General features: G+C 50.1%; 3 protein-coding genes across 7 annotated transcripts in view; 1 reads left to right on the top strand and 2 right to left on the bottom strand.

The window, feature by feature from the left end:
• LOC146565045 (pleckstrin homology domain-containing family O member 1-like) overlaps positions 1-5,096 on the bottom strand; it is an 18,625-nt gene extending 13,529 nt beyond the window's left edge. The window contains exons 1-2 of the mRNA XM_085292910.1: positions 3,482-5,096; positions 2,673-2,819 (exon numbers count right to left, since the gene is read on the bottom strand). Coding sequence (XP_085149036.1) covers positions 2,673-2,819; positions 3,482-3,508 — 174 coding nt within the window. The 5' untranslated portion in view covers positions 3,509-5,096. The remainder of the gene's footprint in view (positions 1-2,672; positions 2,820-3,481) is intronic.
• A 612-nt stretch (positions 5,097-5,708) lies between these two features.
• creb3l4 (cAMP responsive element binding protein 3-like 4) lies at positions 5,709-14,222 on the bottom strand. 5 transcript variants are annotated; one of them, XM_085292907.1, is made up of 11 exons: positions 13,499-14,222; positions 11,836-13,275; positions 10,346-10,489; positions 9,952-10,216; positions 9,111-9,220; positions 8,935-9,024; positions 8,746-8,852; positions 7,955-8,023; positions 7,461-7,545; positions 6,965-7,055; positions 5,709-6,640 (listed from the first exon to the last, which is right to left on the bottom strand). In XM_085292907.1, exons 3-11 carry the CDS (start codon positions 10,484-10,486, stop codon positions 6,330-6,332), a joined length of 1,269 nt encoding a protein of 422 aa, XP_085149033.1. In that variant the 5' UTR covers positions 10,487-10,489; positions 11,836-13,275; positions 13,499-14,222; the 3' UTR covers positions 5,709-6,329. The 5 variants fall into 5 exon arrangements, with proteins under 5 accessions (XP_085149033.1, XP_085149032.1, XP_085149031.1 ...); XM_085292906.1 differs by lacking the exon at positions 13,499-14,222 and having other exon boundaries at positions 11,836-12,071; positions 12,157-13,331; XM_085292905.1 differs by lacking the exon at positions 13,499-14,222 and having other exon boundaries at positions 11,836-13,331.
• On the top strand, positions 13,493-16,903 carry LOC146565043 (histidine N-acetyltransferase-like). Its single transcript, XM_085292915.1, has 4 exons — positions 13,493-13,687; positions 14,443-14,562; positions 14,659-14,883; positions 15,616-16,903. The coding sequence occupies exons 1-4, from the start codon at positions 13,622-13,624 to the stop codon at positions 16,168-16,170; spliced, it is 966 nt and encodes a 321-aa protein (XP_085149041.1). The 5' UTR covers positions 13,493-13,621; the 3' UTR covers positions 16,171-16,903.
• Positions 16,904-16,972: the final 69 nt, after the last annotated feature.

Here is a 16,972-nt window from a genome sequence, read left to right as displayed (position 1 = left end):
TGTGCTGAGGGTCAAAAATACCAATAAACTGACAACAAATAACCAATTAAAAAACAAATAAACCCATAAAAGAGCGGGAAAGACGCTTTCACTAAAACTTTATTGTCCCAAACTACAATGCCAACTCAGAGATGAAACCGACGAGCAGAGCGATGTGCCCACACGTGGTTCAGTCCCCACAGAGACAGGACTACAAACCTCTGTGTGTGTGGTTTCAGAGTGTATTTCAGTGTGTGTGGTTTCCCTGGTGTCACACTGGGTTTCTATTCCTGGTAGGACAGGAAGTCGAGCTGCTGACATGTTGAAGCTTCACACATGCCTAACTTAGAGCCACAGAAGCAGAAGAGAGTCTGTCGACCAACAGCAGAGACGCCGCGCACACAGACACATCCTAATTTGGTGGTGAGACAGTTTTCAGGAAGCTTCGATGTGTAACTTCACACTGACGCTGCCAAACGACGGGTGAAAAGAGGAACTGAAGAAAGGAAGCCGAGGAACCTGAATGCACCACGGAGACTGATGTGAACGCACAAACACAAACCAGAGGCCGCCTCGTTTCACAATGTCCCTGACACACACACACACACACACACATTAGCAAACGGAGCAAAAACATATTTCCAGCCCCATCTCACACAAAGTGGAACACTGAGCAACACAAAACAGATTTTACAACCAGCTAAAATCTTTGAATCTGAAAAAGGGTCAGGAAGTGTAATTCTGTGAACACGCTGCAAAGCAGCGCCGCTTCATGTGTTGGAACAAAGCTATTAACTCAGTGGCCACCTAACGAGCTAACCACAGTGATCAATACTGCACCGCTGCACACAGGTACCACACCCAGAACCCGAGAACATGTTAGAAAACCTTTTCACACAGAGGTTGTGTTAGGAGGGAAACTAGGCTCTGTGTGATAAGGGTTCTATGACGACGTTCCCTGTGTGATATGGGTTCTATGACGACGTTCCCTGAGTGATAACGGTTCTATGACGACGTTCCCTGTGTGATAAGGGTTCTATGACGACGTTCCCTGAGTGATAACGGTTCTATGACGACGTTCCCTGTGTGATAAGGGTTCTATGACGACGTTCCCTGAGCGATAACGGTTCTATGACGACGTTCCCTGTGTGATAAGGGTTCTATGACGACGTTCCCTGAGTGATAACGGTTCTATGACGACGTTCCCTGTGTGATAAGGGTTCTATGACGACGTTCCCTGAGTGATAACGGTTCTATGACGACGTTCCCTGTGTGATAAGGGTTCTATGACGACGTTCCCTGAGTGATAACGGTTCTATGACGACGTTCCCTGAGTGATAACGGTTCTATGACGACGTTCCCTGTGTGATAAGGGTTCTATGACGACGTTCCCTGTGTGATAAGGGTTCTATGACGACGTTCCCTGAGTGATAAGGGTTCTATGACGACGTTCCCTGTGTGATAAGGGTTCTATGACGACGTTCCCTGTGTGATAAGGGTTCTATGACAACGTTCCCTGAGTGATAACGGTTCTATGACGACGTTCCCTGAGTGATAACGGTTCTATGACGACGTTCCCTGTGTGATAAGGGTTCTATGACGACGTTCCCTGTGTGATAAGGGTTCTATGACGACGTTCCCTGAGTGATAACGGTTCTATGACGACGTTCCCTGTGTGATAAGGGTTCTATGACGACGTTCCCTGAGTGATAACGGTTCTATGACGACGTTCCCTGTGTGATAAGGGTTCTATGACGACGTTACCTGTGTGATAAGGGTTCTATGACGACGTTCCCTGTGTGATAAGGGTTCTATGACGACGTTCCCTGAGTGATAACGGTTCTATGACGACGTTCCCTGTGTGATAAGGGTTCTATGACGACGTTCCCTGTGTGATAAGGGTTCTATGACGACGTTCCCTGAGTGATAACGGTTCTATGACGACGTTCCCTGTGTGATAAGGGTTCTATGACGACGTTCCCTGTGTGATAAGGGTTCTATGACGACGTTCCCTGTGTGATAAGGGTTCTATGACGACGTTCCCTGTGTGATAAGGGTTCTATGACGACGTTCCCTGTGTGATAACGGTTCTATGACGACGTTCCCTGTGTGATAAGGGTTCTATGACGACGTTCCCTGTGTGATAAGGGTTCTATGACGACGTTCCCTGTGTGATAAGGGTTCTGTAAGGACACTTTTCCTGTGCTGCAGCAGTGAAACCGGAGCACTCTGTGTATCTGTAGCTCGGACTGAAACTCGACTCCTGCAGAACGTCGGCTGATGAAACCCGAGGAGAATCTTTCTGTTTGCAAACTGAACTGCAGAATTTGGAGGAAGGCTAAAAATACTACACACAATACTCTCAATGCATGTACATAGAGGTACTTTGGAGTACTCTGAGGTACTTCAGTGCTTACCAAGTTCAACATGTCAGATGTTCTCTGCAAGAGTTCTCCTGTAAAGTTCTGTAACAGTTTCATAAAAAAGCTGCGCACTCCCTTTAAATCTGTTCCTCGTTAACCTTCTTAATGACATCACAGGTGTCACCTGCCTGCTGGTTACAGGTGATCACGCTGTGAGGATCAGAGACCTTCTACCTCTGATCATGTCCACTGATCGATTGATTGATTGACTAATTGAGTGAGTGAGTGTCAGGGGTTGGTCACCTGTAGGCCCCGCCCTCTCTGACTCACCTCCTTCTCACAGATGAACAGCTGGTCTCCTCTCAGAAAGACAAAGCGGTTCTTCCAGATCTCTCTGAAGATCCCTTTGCCGCAGAACTTCCTGATCCAGCCCACTTTATCAGGCGGCGCGTTCTGCGGCGCCGACTCGGACGCGCCCTGAGACAAGAAACAGGAAGCCGACAGAGCAGGTGAGGAGCAGGGAAACCTGTCAACACGGCTCCAGAAGCTCAGCCTAAATCAACCTCATCTCCTCAGTTTGTATTTTTAGTCTTTGTTTATAATACTCTACTTGTGTTTCTATTCATGCTTCTATTGCTGTTTCTACTCTGTTTTCTGTTGTGTACAGACTGGGAGACACTGATTTCTATTACTCTGTTTCTTCATCCTCACCTGTGTGGACAGACAGGTGTGTGTAGCACCGACAGAGCCCGCCTCTAACTGCTTTCATTCTGAGTTCAGCCGGTTTGGGGTCAGATGGTTGTTATGCAAGTCCATTAAAGGCTGTAACTGAAACTGGAGCTGCTGAGCAGATTAACCATCACACCACATTCAGGTCACTTTAAAGCCTCCAGGACCGGCCTGGACCTCACAGACCGGGTCACTGTTAAAAACATCACTTCTCCGTCTGTTTGTTGGCCTTTTGGCACTTTTTAAGCATCAGCAGAGTGAGGCCTTTATTATGAAAACCGGACGTGGGTTCTTGAGAAGCCTGCGGCTCTCAGCCTTCAGAATAAAACTAATCCTCGGGCTTTTGTTCTTCGAGTTCTGCTTTAACGGAGAGAGCCCCGGGGGTCGCCCTCTGTCCCGGTATCACTCACCCGTTTCCCGGAGCTGCTCCTCTTCATGCTGCCGGTGTCCGGCGGCTGATCGCGACACTTCTCCCACTTTCACGGGAACTCCGTTATCCGCTCGATGGAGACTCGGAGAGCCGTTAAAGCAGTCAAACTCCTGCAGGGGAGACCGGAGCCTCCGCCTCAGCTCCGCCGCTCCACGGCTCTGTTGCTCGGTGTCACTGTGCTGAGCGACTCGCTGCTGTGGCTGCCGCCGGGCTCCGCCGCACTCTGACCGGCCAGCAGCCACTCCGTGCTTGGGTGTCCGGTTACTCCTCCTCCCTGTCCCCCCTCCCCGCCTGCCCGCTGGCTCAGCGGCTCATCGGCAGCCCGGAAGCGCCCCCCTCCGGCGGACAGCGGGAGTGGCCGAGAATGAGAGCTACTGAAAGCGCTGACGTCACAGGGTGGGCAGTAACGCTCGAGCCTGCAGTTCCTCTGGTGTCCAGCAGAGGCTCCGCTGCCTCCGACTGGGAGGACAGTCTCCTCCTTTTGGGCTGAACAGACCCGAGACCTGAAGCTGAGCCTGGTTCCAGCTTCAGCTTCAGGAAACACGCGGCACTCTCTGTAATCCCACAGACATCTGTGTTAATCCACAGCATGATGTAGATTATGGCGTGTTCACAGAGATAATCCACGAGGGTGAAATGTGTCACACAGACGCCGCCTGCGCCTGGCGAAGGAAACTGACCTCAGCCTGTGGACACAAGCGGGGGAGAGAGGAGGGAGGGAGGTGATCTCTAAAGTACTGACAAATATCTGAAAGCCTCAAACTCCAAAAAATGAAATAACTGCTGGTGATTTATGGATGGAGGTGAGCACCATCAGCTCACAGCGAGCGCGTCATTGGTCAAGAAACCAAACGACTCAAATGTAGAGAAACTAACTTTAATCAGAATGACGATAAAACGCTTTCTCCGACCCTGCTCACCGAACCAACACGACCGCCCGTCTTTACTGTGCTCCATTACAGGATCTTTAATTAGTGCCCTCCTGTGGCCGTCGCATGAACTGCAGCTCGTGCTTGCACTGTTAGCATTGACCAAAACTGTGATGAAACGCGCATCAGGCTGCCCCAACATCCTCATCAACTCTGAAATCATGCCATGAACTGCAGACTGCAGTTTTGGTTTGCAGATGGTGTCCGCAAACTGCAGACGCCATCTGCAGACGCCGCGTCCTCACGAGTCTGCAGCTGCTCTGCCGTCCTCGTCTCTAGATCTGCATCGGGTTGATCTGACAGATGTTTCCAGGTTCGGCTCTGATCTGGAGTCAGTTTCAGTCCCAGTGTAGATCACAAACTGGGTCACAGCGAGAGGTGGCGGCTCATCTGCAGATTATCCCCGACCCCATCATTAAAGGGACAATCCGCCCAAAACAACAGCAGCAGATTAGAGCCGCAGGTTCAACCCGATCAGCTCGGACTCACCAGCACCCGACACCCACGGCCAACAGCACTGCTCACCTATAAATAATAATAAACAGTAACAATGAAAAAATAACTTCAAAAAATAAATAAATGATTAAAAAGGAAACTCTGAAAACTCAGAAATTGTTAAATTAAATAGAAAAATATTAAAATAAGGAACTGACAAAAATCAATTCAAATCATAAAAATCGTAACAAATAAAAACACCAATTGTTAAAGTAATAATTATGAAGACAACTGGAAAAGATATCAAAACATATAATAATAATAAAATATAAATATTAATCTAAAAATGCTTTCATGACATAAATCCAAAAATAAAAACGTATCAAAGTTTTGTGACAAGTGACCTGCAAGTTTTACGAAAGTAAAACCTGATTTTATAAACGATTTATTTTTAGTGTTTCATGAGACGCCCAATCAGATCGAAGCTGAGACTCACTGCCTTTGGTCTGTGACGCCCTCTGATGGTTTCTGGGTGAAGTGCAGCAGTGTCTGAACGATCACAAACATCAGCACAGAAACGTCATGTTATTTTTTATTCATTACAAAAAAAAAAAAACAGCTGGCAGCTCCAGTCAGACCAGTCGGCCTCGCCGTGCTGCTGCACACGCTCGGTTTCCCTTTAATGAAGCAGATCCTGAAACGAAGCTGGGAGGTACGGAGGTGAAACTGAAACAGGTTCCTCTGCTCGGCCTGCAGGGACCGGCGGATCCGTGAAGTCTGACAGCGTTTAAAGGTCAAAGTTCAGACGCAGCAAAACAAACGAATCAATCCAAGAAACTGAGATCAGCAAAAACAGTTTAATTCACCCAGAAAGACATTTACACACGTTTCACTTCAGGGGGCGCTCTGCACATTCAGCGTGGCCAAAGTCTGAAATGATGAGGTCACCACGTGTCACAAAGGTGCACGAGCTCCTCGCAGCAGTTTGTAGATGATTTAGCTCCTTTATGATCAGGACACGCTACAAGAAAAAATCAAACTTGGCAATAATCACTCCAGACGTCACAACTGATTCATTTTTCATCCCAGAAAGAAAAAGAAAAGCGGTCACCGCACCGCGCTGCTAACATCCACACGTTTACGTGGCGTGTGAGCAACGCTGCAACTCAAACAAGTAACGTTTGCTCACGTATTTGTGAAGAAAACCTTTTATTTATTAAACAAACAAAGACTTTTGGCGTACTCGTGACTTAGCATGCTAACAGGCGACGGTGAAAAGCCACGGCGAGTTTGAACCTTCACCTTCGTGCTGGATGTCCGTAGATGCTAACAGGGTTTGTTTCGGCGTGAATAATACCGTCTGGTGTTTTTGATCATTTGAAATCCACCACCATAAATCAGCACCGATCAGCTGATCGATCGGGCAGGTCGGGTTTTTTTCCTTCAAAACAGGAAGTCCGGTTTCTACATCTCATCGGCGTGTCCCGGTTTGGCCTGATCGCGCCGTCCTCCTCGGACCGTCGACTTCTGGCCGAGGGCGCCGGGTTCCGTCTGCTCGGCAGTAACCACCGAGCCGTTTCCCGACCGGCTCCCCTCCGTACCGTCTGCGGCTGCGTGTTCGTGGTTTTCTGTTGGTTCTGGGAGATTCGACGTTCCCTCAGGAGGTTTTGATTGGCTGAGAGCGGGGGACTCAGACTGCAGGGACGTCGCACCGTAGGCGTCGTCTGAGGTCGGCTGAGAGGACGACGGATCCGTCAGGATGTTTCTGGAAATCACTGGAAAGATGAAAAAATAAATCATGAGTCCAGCGGTTTGACGTGCCGAGGAGAAAACGCGACCGAAGTTATTCCTAGGATTCATTTTCCAGTCTCTGAGGCAACATTCCTGCCACACCGACAACATGAGACCAGGATTTACCGCGTTTACCTGCGTTGCCATATTTACACAGCGAGCGTCAGGAAGCGCTCGAGCGCCTGAAGAACTATTTTTATTTAAAATGTTCAATCCTACAAACTCTCAGCTTCCCCAAAAGCCTCCATCTAAACCCTGTGCTGCCATCACAGATGCTCAAACAGGAAGTGATGTCATCAGGGACCAACCTCCTGTGGGTCTGTAGTCGTCGTCTGCACGGTGGCGGCTGAACGGGCTGAAGCTCGGCAGGATGATCAGACCGAGAGAGACGAGGATGATCTGAAGACACACGAGGAGCAGGGTCAGAGTGTGTGTGTCTGTGTTCCTGTCTAGCTGTCATTGTGAGGACCGAAATCTGCATTCTACTATACTTGTGAGAACAGTCACTTGTGAGGACACACAACCCGGTCCTCACAAGTCTGAAGACATTTTTGAAGCTCAAAATGTGGTTTCAGTGTCAGGGTTACAATTCGGTTATGGTTAGGTTTAGGGTCAGCATTCATTCATGGTTAGGGTTATTAAGGTCAATGAAGGTCCTCACTAAGATAGCTGAACGGGCTTGTGTGTGTGTGTGTGTGTGTGTGTGTGTGTGTGTGTGTGTGTGTGTGTAGGAGCAGAACTAAAACAAACAAACAAAAACAAAACAGACTTCATTCCACCTTAACGGGTTTAAGGTGGTCGTACCAGTAGGCAGGTGCTGGTCTGGGCTCCTTTACTGACCGTCTGCTTGATGAGAGACTGAAGCTGCTGCAGCTGAGCCAGCAGAGAGCTGAGGAGCAGGAACACAGGGGCTGGTTAGGGCTTACCTGAGCAGGTGAACCAATCAGCAAGCAGCAAACTCAGCAGGAAGTTCAAGAAGAAACTAAAAAGTAAATCTGACTGTTTCAGACAGACTCAGGTCCTCGTGACTGAGCTGTCCGAGGTTCACATTTAAAGTGAGAGCACAGTGCCCCCTGCTGGTGGGAGTCAGAACCACAGGGAGGTCTCCCTGATGTGGATGTTTCTGATCCTGTTTGTGACAGAAGTGTCTGGAATAACATGTCTGTGGTATTCATGTCAACAAACTGTGTGAGATTACAATAAAACCTACAGAGTGTGAGCTCGACATCGTTCCCTGTGTTTATGTCACAGGAAGTGACCTTTCTGTGACCTCAATAATTAGCAAAGCGTGTTCATACTTGTTACGTTTCTCCAGCTGCTCCACCGTCCGCTGCAGCTCTTTGTTCTGCATCGAGCACGCCGCCGCCCTGTCAGCGCGCACACACACACACACACACACACAGGTGTTACCATGGGGACCTCTGTGCAGACTTGAACAGGACATGAAGCCGTACATGTAAAGGTTATTTACATCACCGCTCACACAGACGTAACTCTGCCTGTGAGGCTGAGAGCTTTAAAAACACGTTTAGCGCCGTCTTCGTTAATGACAGTTTAACGCCAGTAACCCGGCGACGCCGCTCGGTGTCAAGGCGTAACTTTCTGTCGCTCTGCGGTTTCATCACCAATACAACAGGTGGCGCTGAGGTTTCTCTAAGCTGAAGAAGTCGCAGGAGGAAACACAATATGGGGCGGGGTTTGTGGTCACGACGGACCTATAGCATCGATTTAACACACAGCTGTGACTCCCTCATTACTCTGAACCCACAACAAAAACACATCTGAGCCGCTCTGGCTGACACAGAGCGAGCCCCTCCTTCTCCTGCTCATAGCAGCCAATCTGCAGGTGAACGTGTGACAACGCCGCCCTCATCCAGCGTTAACCCTCGTGACGCGGACTGCGACACTGGAGACGGCTGAAGTTCAGCGGGGTCACGACCCCTGGAGGATGGAAGGAAGTTCAAATTGAAAGTGAGAGCAGATAAATGAAGGCGGGGGGGCGAACTATCGACTCGCTGAAAAAACCTCACAACACGTCTGGAAATGGAGTCTCTGTCAGCGACGCGGCGGCGGTCAGCTGGCCGGTTACCTGCTCTCCAGCCCGTCGATGTACTCCTTCCTCCGCCGCCGGCTGTCCTGAGCCGACTGCTTGTTGCGGATCTTCCTCCGGACCTTCTTCAGAATTCGCTCCTCGGCCTGTGAATAAAGTTCGGTTCAAAGTCAGCAGCGTGCACCTGACACAGAAACGCGGCGGCCTGAGAGCATCTGTGCACCCGACCTTGGTGAGGGGGAGGTTGCTGGGCAGCGACACGCCCTCCTGGGTCAGCAGCTTCTGCTCCTCCTCGGTCAGCTGAAGATCCAGGCACAGCTGCAACACAAGAAGAAGAATGAGTCGTTAGGGCGGAGCCTGACGAAGGACAAGGAAAAAAAAAAAAAAAGGAAACAGAGGCTCACCAGGTCGTCGTCGAGGCTGGGAGGAGGGATGGCGAGCCGCGGCGCCGAAACCACAGGTAGTTCGCTCACGACGCACGAGTCCGACAGCAGCAGCTGAGAGCTCCACTGATCTGCAGAGAGAGCGCACCACCGTTAACGACGCCACTCCTTCCTGTTTCTGCCGCGCTTACATCACACTGTCGATTTTTTCTTTAAATGGGTGGAGTCATAGTTTTTGGCTTCACACCAGGTCGTTTAACAGGAAGCTGAAAGCTTCAGTCTCGTGCCGTGAACGCCACCTAAAAATATTAAACAATGATTTAAAATCATCATCGTTCCAAACTAACCATGACGTCACCAGCAGGGGGCAGTGTTTCATCCATGTGCAAAACCAGCTCGCAGTTTCACATCAGAACGAGTTCGTAATTAAATTCAATTAACTTTGTTCATGTAGCGCCAAATCAATCGCTTTATATTGTAAAGACCCTCCAAACAGAGACAAACACTCAAGCACTTTGGCGACAGTGGGAAGGAAAAACTCCCCTTTAACAGGAAGTAACCTCCAGCAGAGCCAGGCTCGGGAGGGGCGGGACCATCTGAGGGACCACTGAGCTGGGCATCATCTGCATAGCAATGAAAATGTATGCTATAGCTTCTGTTAATACTCACACGCCCCCTGGTGGAGACACCGGTACTACACTAAAGTTGGACTTCAGCTGATTCTCAGCATGAATCATCTGCTGATGCTTTAATGAAACAAACTTCTTTAAGCTCAGTCGACACGAGCATGAAGCTAGCTGCCGCCGCTGAATGTCGCCTGATTCGTCGAATCCTGAACGGCAGAAACAAAGCGTGGCCTCACCGAGCTCAATGGAGATGATGTTCTCCTGTCCAGCTCCAGTCTTAGCACCGCCCAGCCCGCTGATGTCATAAACCAGCTGGTAAACTGTCGTTGGCGCCAGCTGGGTGCCCGCTGCAGTCACCGTGGTGACAGGACTCTCGATGGCGGGGTCCTCGGAGATCCCGCTGTCGCTCTCTGATGACGGGTCAGCCGGTGGCCCGCTGGGAAACACCTCGTTTGGATTGACGGCGTGGAGGACGTCCTCGGAGTCGCTGTCATTGAGAATCTGATGAAGGTCACATTTTACACAGTCACGAACAGCAAGGCCACATCAGACATGGAAAAACTCGCCGCCACTTCAAAGTTTCAAATAAACACTTCCTCTCTGAGTGGTCATGTGATCACAGACACTCACACACTCGGGGTCCACCGCCCAGTCCTGCAGGGGTTTCTCTGAGCCGGCCGGGATGAGCTCTGAGGAGGAGAACGGACCGTCGAGCTGCCAGCTCCCGGATGCCATGACGCCGAGAAACAGCTCCCCGCTCTCTGCATCCATCACCTGCAGACACAGGTTCACACCTGGATCAGTACCAGACAGAGTGGGGGGAGGAGGAGGAGCTAGAGGCGGACACTGTATGGGAAAGCAGAGCAGAGGTCACAGCTGAAGCTCTTCAGCTCGAGTTCCTGAATACGACACCTTCGCTGTTCTGAAAGCCTGAGAAGCTGCAGCAGTGTGCAAAAGGCATCTGTGTGGGTCACATGACCTAGCAGCAGCTGACAAACAGACAAAGCAGGTGTGTGTGTGTGTGTGTGTGTGTGTGTGGAGAGCAGGTAAAGCAGCTCTGAGGAGGACATCCTGGTAGGCACACACCCAAACGCACACACCTGAGCTGAGACCTGATAGGCTGCCAAACGTGTTTCTCCGCAAACAAGCCTGACCTGTCCCACGTCTCTTAGCTTCCAAACACGACAGCGAGGAACCTGCAGACTGAGACCGCCTCCGATTTACCTGAAGTCACATGAGCTGATCAATAAAACAGCCTCACGGGTGAATCCAAGTCGTGCTTCAGAGGGAAACACTCCACCGAGCCAGTCTCAGCTGTACCCGCCACACCTATATCATCACCTGTTGTCCCAATTATGGTCTAGCAAAGGTCTTCCTGTTAGACTGTACGTAAAAGATGGACACAAGCTGCAGTCCAGCAGTGAGGTGATCTCTCAGACCCTCAGGTTAAAACTTTACAACATGTTTACAGCCCGCTACGGCAGCCTGCGAGCGCCCAAAGAAACCACAAGGACGTTTCTCCTGCAGACTGAGGGCCATTGGTTCATTGGTCGTTGGGTGGCTGCAAACAACCGATGACATCAACAATCAACGCGGGACTTCAACCAGCGGTCAGTGTCACAGCAGCCGTGTCCATCTTTGATATACAGCCTTTGCAAAGTCTCAGCTTGAGACGAACGACATCACAACAACACACCAGGTGAAACGCTCCAACCCAGAGCACGCTCGCCACAGCCAGGGTGGAGCAGAGCTCATCCAACCGGGCTCATTCACTAATGAGGTCCCCGGTTGAGGCGAGACACCCAGAATGGGATTACTTTAGATTACTCAGTCAGAGATGAAGGTAAACTCACCTTACCTCCAAAACAAATGGTCCAAGCTCCTACTGTCTACCCAGGAGAGGGTCGAACTGAGCATGTGCAGACTCCCACTGGTCACACCTGCAGTGACACTTATGACTTCTCATAACCGCACAGCACACTCCTGTACTTTTACTGTAACAGAGTACTTCTAAACTCAGTACTTTTCTCACTCTTCCTCTTTGTGTGCCATTCAAAAACTTTCCAGCACTCTCCAGGCGCGGTCCCGGTCGGACCTGAGGAGCAGCAGAGGATACTCACAGCTGACACACGGAGCTCTGCTGTTGTCGTTTCCGGTACAAACGCTCCGGATCTTCATCAGCGGTGCTCCTCCTCCTCTCTCTCTCTCTCACACACACACACACACGGACCTTCGTGTCGCTTCACGGTGGAACACGGAGTCCAGCTGGCAGCTCACAGCCTCCTCCGCCTCTGCGCATGCCCGACTTCTTCTTCTCTTCCTATAATCAGGCAGACTAAACAGAGCCCTCTGCTGTCTGAGGGCCACCAACAGGAATGTTAATAATATTATTATTAATGTCATTATCATAGTAATAATTATAATAATAATAATAATAATACATTTTATTTGAGGGCGCCTTTCAGAAACCGAAGATCACCTACAAAAGAAAAAATGAAAAGGAAAATAGTTTTAAAACTATATAAAATAAGTTAGAATTGCAAAACAAAACTTGACAACAGATAAAATCAGCACTAAAGCGAATTAGCCAGTTTGAACAGTGAGTTCAAATCTGCAGCAGGTTGTTAAAGGTTAAGAGTTGATAAAAATGACTCCGGTCTGACGTGATTTACAGCGTCATGGAATATCCAATGACCGTGCATCCGGTGCAGGAGCCCACCCTGGACAAAGATGGAGGGATCGCTTCCATCTGCAGCATGCAGATGTTCCACGTGTCCCTGGACCTGCTCTCCTGCCTCTGGGCTCTGGAGGTTTGAGGCTCTGCTGAAGACGGCTCCTCTGACGGTTCCCGTGTTATCAGCCATCATATGACTCTGTGTCATATGGGGGGGGGGGGGGGCTAAGGTGTTCCTCTGTAGAGATGCTGAGAGGAGAACCGACTGATTTGGACCTAAGAGGCCTGACCCCACACTTCACCCACATGCCCATCCTGACGGCCACGAGAAGCATTTTCTCAAAGTTAATCTCACAGCAGCTCAATTCACTCTGACCACTACCTGTTGAACCTGAGCAGCAGGTCAGAGGTCAGAGGTTGCTCAGCAGAGGATGTAGAAGCACGAGTGTGATGTGTGCCTCAGGCTGAAGCAGCAGAAAACCTGAACATCTGTAATTACGAGCACACTGTTCTCTGCGAGTTGGTCAGCACCTGTGCCGACATGTTTGCTTCTCCAACATGAGGCTCCTCCCCTTTGTTTTTCTGTTCATTTTTATTAGTATTTACAAGTCTAAACCAGCAAACCCAACCAGAGCCCTGCTCCTAAACACCTGCCCCGTCACCGTGACTGCAGCGCTGGCACTTCACCACCAGGTGTGACTGTTTGGTCTCTGAAGGTTTCCTCTTACAGGTAACTCTTTAAATCTCACACCTCCACCATCTGATTGGATGCTGATGGATCCTCTGCTGGTGAAATCCTCGGCAGAGGGCGTGGCTTCAGAAGCTGCATTCACAGTCACCCGAAGTTCTGCAGAAGTGGAGTTTGAACAGTTTGAACTTTACGCACCTGCAGAAAGAATTTTACATGTTTTTAATGCTGAAACAAAGCTTTTATTCTGAAAATCTGAATCAGTTTTACCACTAAAGCACTCAGAGACACAAACGATGATAATCTGACAGATGAAACTATCGCTGTGAGAGGCGAACGCTGTCAGCACTCCAGCCCCAGCTGCAGGGGTGTGGATGCTGAACGCAGCCCTGAGCGTTGGCTGAGCAGACAGCTTTCTGACCTCTGGACTCTCCAGAAGCTTCGCAGAGGAACCGTCGACCGCTCTCTGCAGGTGCAAAGTGCTTCAGAGGTTCTGGAGACCGAAGCGTGCAGGAAACACCTCAGGGGCTGAAACAGGACCAGGATGTCTGCAGGAGGGGAAGCAGCTGATGTGGTGTACTGCCTGGCCCAGGAGCAGGACTTCCAGCAGGTCCCAACATTTTTCCATTAATAGTCACATGACTGTCTAAAGATCACAGGTCAGAGTGCGAGATGTGAACTCAGGCTGAATGCACAGGCTGAAGCCACTGATAGGACGACTGACCGCGGCTGCTCGAGCGGTTCTCTTCGCCTTTATGGCGTTTGCTCCATAAAACATATGAGGTGAAGGAGTGCACACCGCTGCAGCACGCCGCTGAACAGCTTTAAAAAACTTTGAACATCACATAATTTACTGCTGTGACTAACTAAAAAAACCTCATGGCCTCATTTCCTGTTTGCTTCGGCGCTTTGTCATTTCTCACAGGGACAAAGGACACACATGAATTGCAGGAGTCACAAGTTAGAATCGATACCTGAAGAAAATCTGAGCAGTCAAATAAAATCACAGTGATAAACTCTGAGCACCTCAGACAGACGACGCGTTCAGAGCTGATTTAAAGGTCTAAAGGGGTCTCCGTGGGGACAGACAGAGGCGTGGACCCTTTAGTTTCAGGCGAGGGAGGTTGCTGGGAGCAGCGACGACCTCTGACCTGTGGTTAACCTGGGAGATGTCGTGGAGGTGATTGATGGAAGGCTTTAACAGCCAAACTTAAAATCAGTGCTGAGCGTCACGGACCCGTGTGTCGTCGTTTGCTCTGCGCCAATTAGAAGTTGTCTGTATTCTGACGTCTGTTTGAGGCGGAGTCAGGAACGCCCAGGTGTCCTCAGAGCGTCGTTCCTAACAGAGCCCGTGTTGTCCCGCAGGTCCTGAACATCTGCACGCCTGATGACTACAACGGGCTCGATTACATGGCCGCCTTCTTTCACCGCTGGCTGCAGGAGCCTGGACGCGTCGTCTTCATCGCCCGGATCGACGGCAGAGTGGTGAGGCGTGAAGGCGAGCCCTGAGGAAGCAGACCGCAGTTTTCATTTCACGGCTCTGTTTTTCTACACTGAGCTGCATTCTCCATCTCCCTGCAGGTGGCGCTGGAGTCTGCGCTCCTGGTGGATGGCGGTCAGACGGCAGTACTTCAGGGGCGCAGGGTGGTGTCCGATCTGAGGGGCAGCGGCATCGCCAGCGCCCTCCAGACGCATGTGACCAACTACGTCCGCCGCTACTACCCAGAAATCTCTGCTGTGAGGCTGAGCCGAGGAGACAATCCTTCAGTGAAGACGCTCGCCAAGTACAGGCTCATCGCAAAGGAGGTGTGTCACAGTCCACCGGTTTGTGATTGTGACCAAAGTTGGTGATAATTCTTCATCACAGCGACGTCGCGCAGCTGTTTGCAGAAGCTGATGCGTCTGTTCGAGCGGCGCCGTTCCCTTTATTCTGACCGTGCTGTGCAGAAATGCCGCGTCCTCCTGAAGCACGTAGACTTTCAGTTCATGAACGTCGTGGTTGAGAAGTAAAGCTAATGTGTCGATATTCATAGGAAATGAATCAAAGGGTTTTTAAAAATAAATAACGACTTGAATTAATTTATAATTACTCTCCTGTTAGGACTGCAGGACCGGCACAGTGTCATCACACTGACGTTTGGTCAGAGATCACCGCTGGCTTCTAGTTATTGCAAGGTGGCCTTTGTTGTCGTGGTTACCGTGATGCTGCAGACACATCCTAAGACTGAGCGTGCTCTGAGCACTTACAGTTGAAGAGTCCGCCTGGTTTTTCAGCCTGGACTGTAAACGATCCCTCCGTGTCCACTGAATGGAAACTACAGATGTGCGGTTCTTAGTTTGGCCTCAGACTCGTGACGGGGGTGAAGAGCACACATGCCACGTGATTGGATGATGGACTGGATCACAGCATGAATAGTCCGGTTGCATGTTGTGACCAAGCCTGAACTTGGACTTGTTTCCCGAGCGACTGCGATGAGTCGAACCAGAACAGGTAAGTAAACCACAGACTCACCCTGTCCTCTCTGTCGCCCCCTGCAGGCCATCTTGTCTTTGTGCTGTGAGGCGGTCAACCTGGGCTCCTTCATCACTGAGCTTCGATCCAAACATCCGCTCCACGCCGACTCCTCCTGTGGTCCGGTCACGCTGAGCTGGCGGCAGGCTGAGACGCTGGTCCTGTCCGACCACGTGGTTTCCAACCTGCTGCCCGGCAAAACCATCATCAACGACTGGGAGCCCTTGAAGCCGGTGGAGGCCAACCTAGAGGTGCTGCAGCGCAGAGGCCTAACGTGGATCGTAGACCGTGAGTTCGAGCCCGCTGCCCTCAGTCTGGGCACGCCACCGTATGCCGTACCCTACCGCCACAATGCCATGCGCCTCAACATCAACATCTTTGGCCGCAGTCTGACATCGGTGTGCGCCGTGTTTCTGGCACAACTGGAAGCTTACCTGCCGAGTCTTAAAGGTTACCTGGTCTGCCACACCTACGTGGATCCTGGGCTGTGGGCGGGCTTACGTCAGTTCTGTCAGAACGATGCAAACGTGTCATTTTTTAAGGACTACTGGGAGGAAGTCATACTGGAGACAGACCTCTGACTGGCCTCGGCGTGATAGCTTGAATGCTGGCGAATATTTTGACCTCTGCCAGGATTCCTTCAAACACTTCCAAACCTTTTGTCCTGGATTCCCAGGATCCCGTGAGGTTCCACATGCAGGTTTAATTAAATGTTATAAGTTTGTTTAGAAGCACTAGTGTGAGTTTTAACAATTCAATAGGAAATCATCATCGTCACTCAGAGGTAACCGCTAGCAGCTGAGAGAACCTCGGTTCTAGGTCAGCTGCTAGAGGTTGTTGTGGAGTTTCAGCACGTTTCAGATATTTTCCATTCTTCCAAACGTTCATAAGTCACGTGTGACAATCGGGAAGGTTTCTCTGTTCTTGGAGGATTGAATTGGCTTTGTGAGGACTGTCTTCATCCTTGAATGGTTAACAGCGGTGCCTCAAATGGCTCCTCGCACTGACGCGTACCTACGAGAAGAGTTTTCTCTGCTAAACAAAGCTTCGTGTTTAAATCTAAGACACCGTCTGACGGACATAAAGTGATTTTTACTGTCTGCGTGTGACAGACGCAGCAGTGTTGACAGGCTTGTCTTTGTGTGGAAGATAAGGTTTGTTTATGATCTCATGTGATGCACCTTTACCTGACACACACCTTTATGTTCACCTGCTGACCCACGCATGAAACGTTCTTAAAATTCTGACTGTCGATATGTAATCACCAGGTTGTTGCTGCTTGAATATAAATAAAATCAGATATTTGAATCTTGATCTGGCTCTGTGGTCTTTCTGAGTGCCTCGCCCTGTAAATCCACCGAATCAGGCGGGAAACCCATCAGC

This window comes from Mchenga conophoros, linkage group LG11, assembly GCF_057382185.1.
Source record: "Mchenga conophoros isolate Kocher_MC1m ecotype Shallow Benthic linkage group LG11, M_conophoros_male_GT1.1, whole genome shotgun sequence".
Lineage (NCBI taxonomy): Eukaryota > Metazoa > Chordata > Actinopteri > Cichliformes > Cichlidae > Mchenga > Mchenga conophoros.
This window is presented reverse-complemented; position numbering and strand designations above follow the sequence as displayed.

Bases quoted from the DNA above. Each gene is read 5' to 3' on its own strand.
- LOC146565043 (XM_085292915.1), top strand. From the start codon at position 13,622: ATGTCTGCAGGAGGGGAAGCAGCTGATGTGGTGTACTGCCTGGCCCAG. The intron at 13,688-14,442 runs GTCCCAACATTT...GTTGTCCCGCAG, and splicing joins AGGAGCAGGACTTCCAGCAG to GTCCTGAACATCTGCACGCC. The intron at 14,563-14,658 runs GTGAGGCGTGAA...ATCTCCCTGCAG, and splicing joins CCCGGATCGACGGCAGAGTG to GTGGCGCTGGAGTCTGCGCT.
- creb3l4 (XM_085292907.1), bottom strand. From the start codon at position 10,486: ATGGATGCAGAGAGCGGGGAGCTGTTTCTCGGCGTCATGGCATCCGGG. The intron at 9,025-9,110 runs GTGAGCCTCTGT...CTTGTGTTGCAG, and splicing joins CCAGCCTCGACGACGACCTG to CTGTGCCTGGATCTTCAGCT. The intron at 8,024-8,745 runs GTAACCGGCCAG...GCGCGCTGACAG, and splicing joins ATCGACGGGCTGGAGAGCAG to GGCGGCGGCGTGCTCGATGC.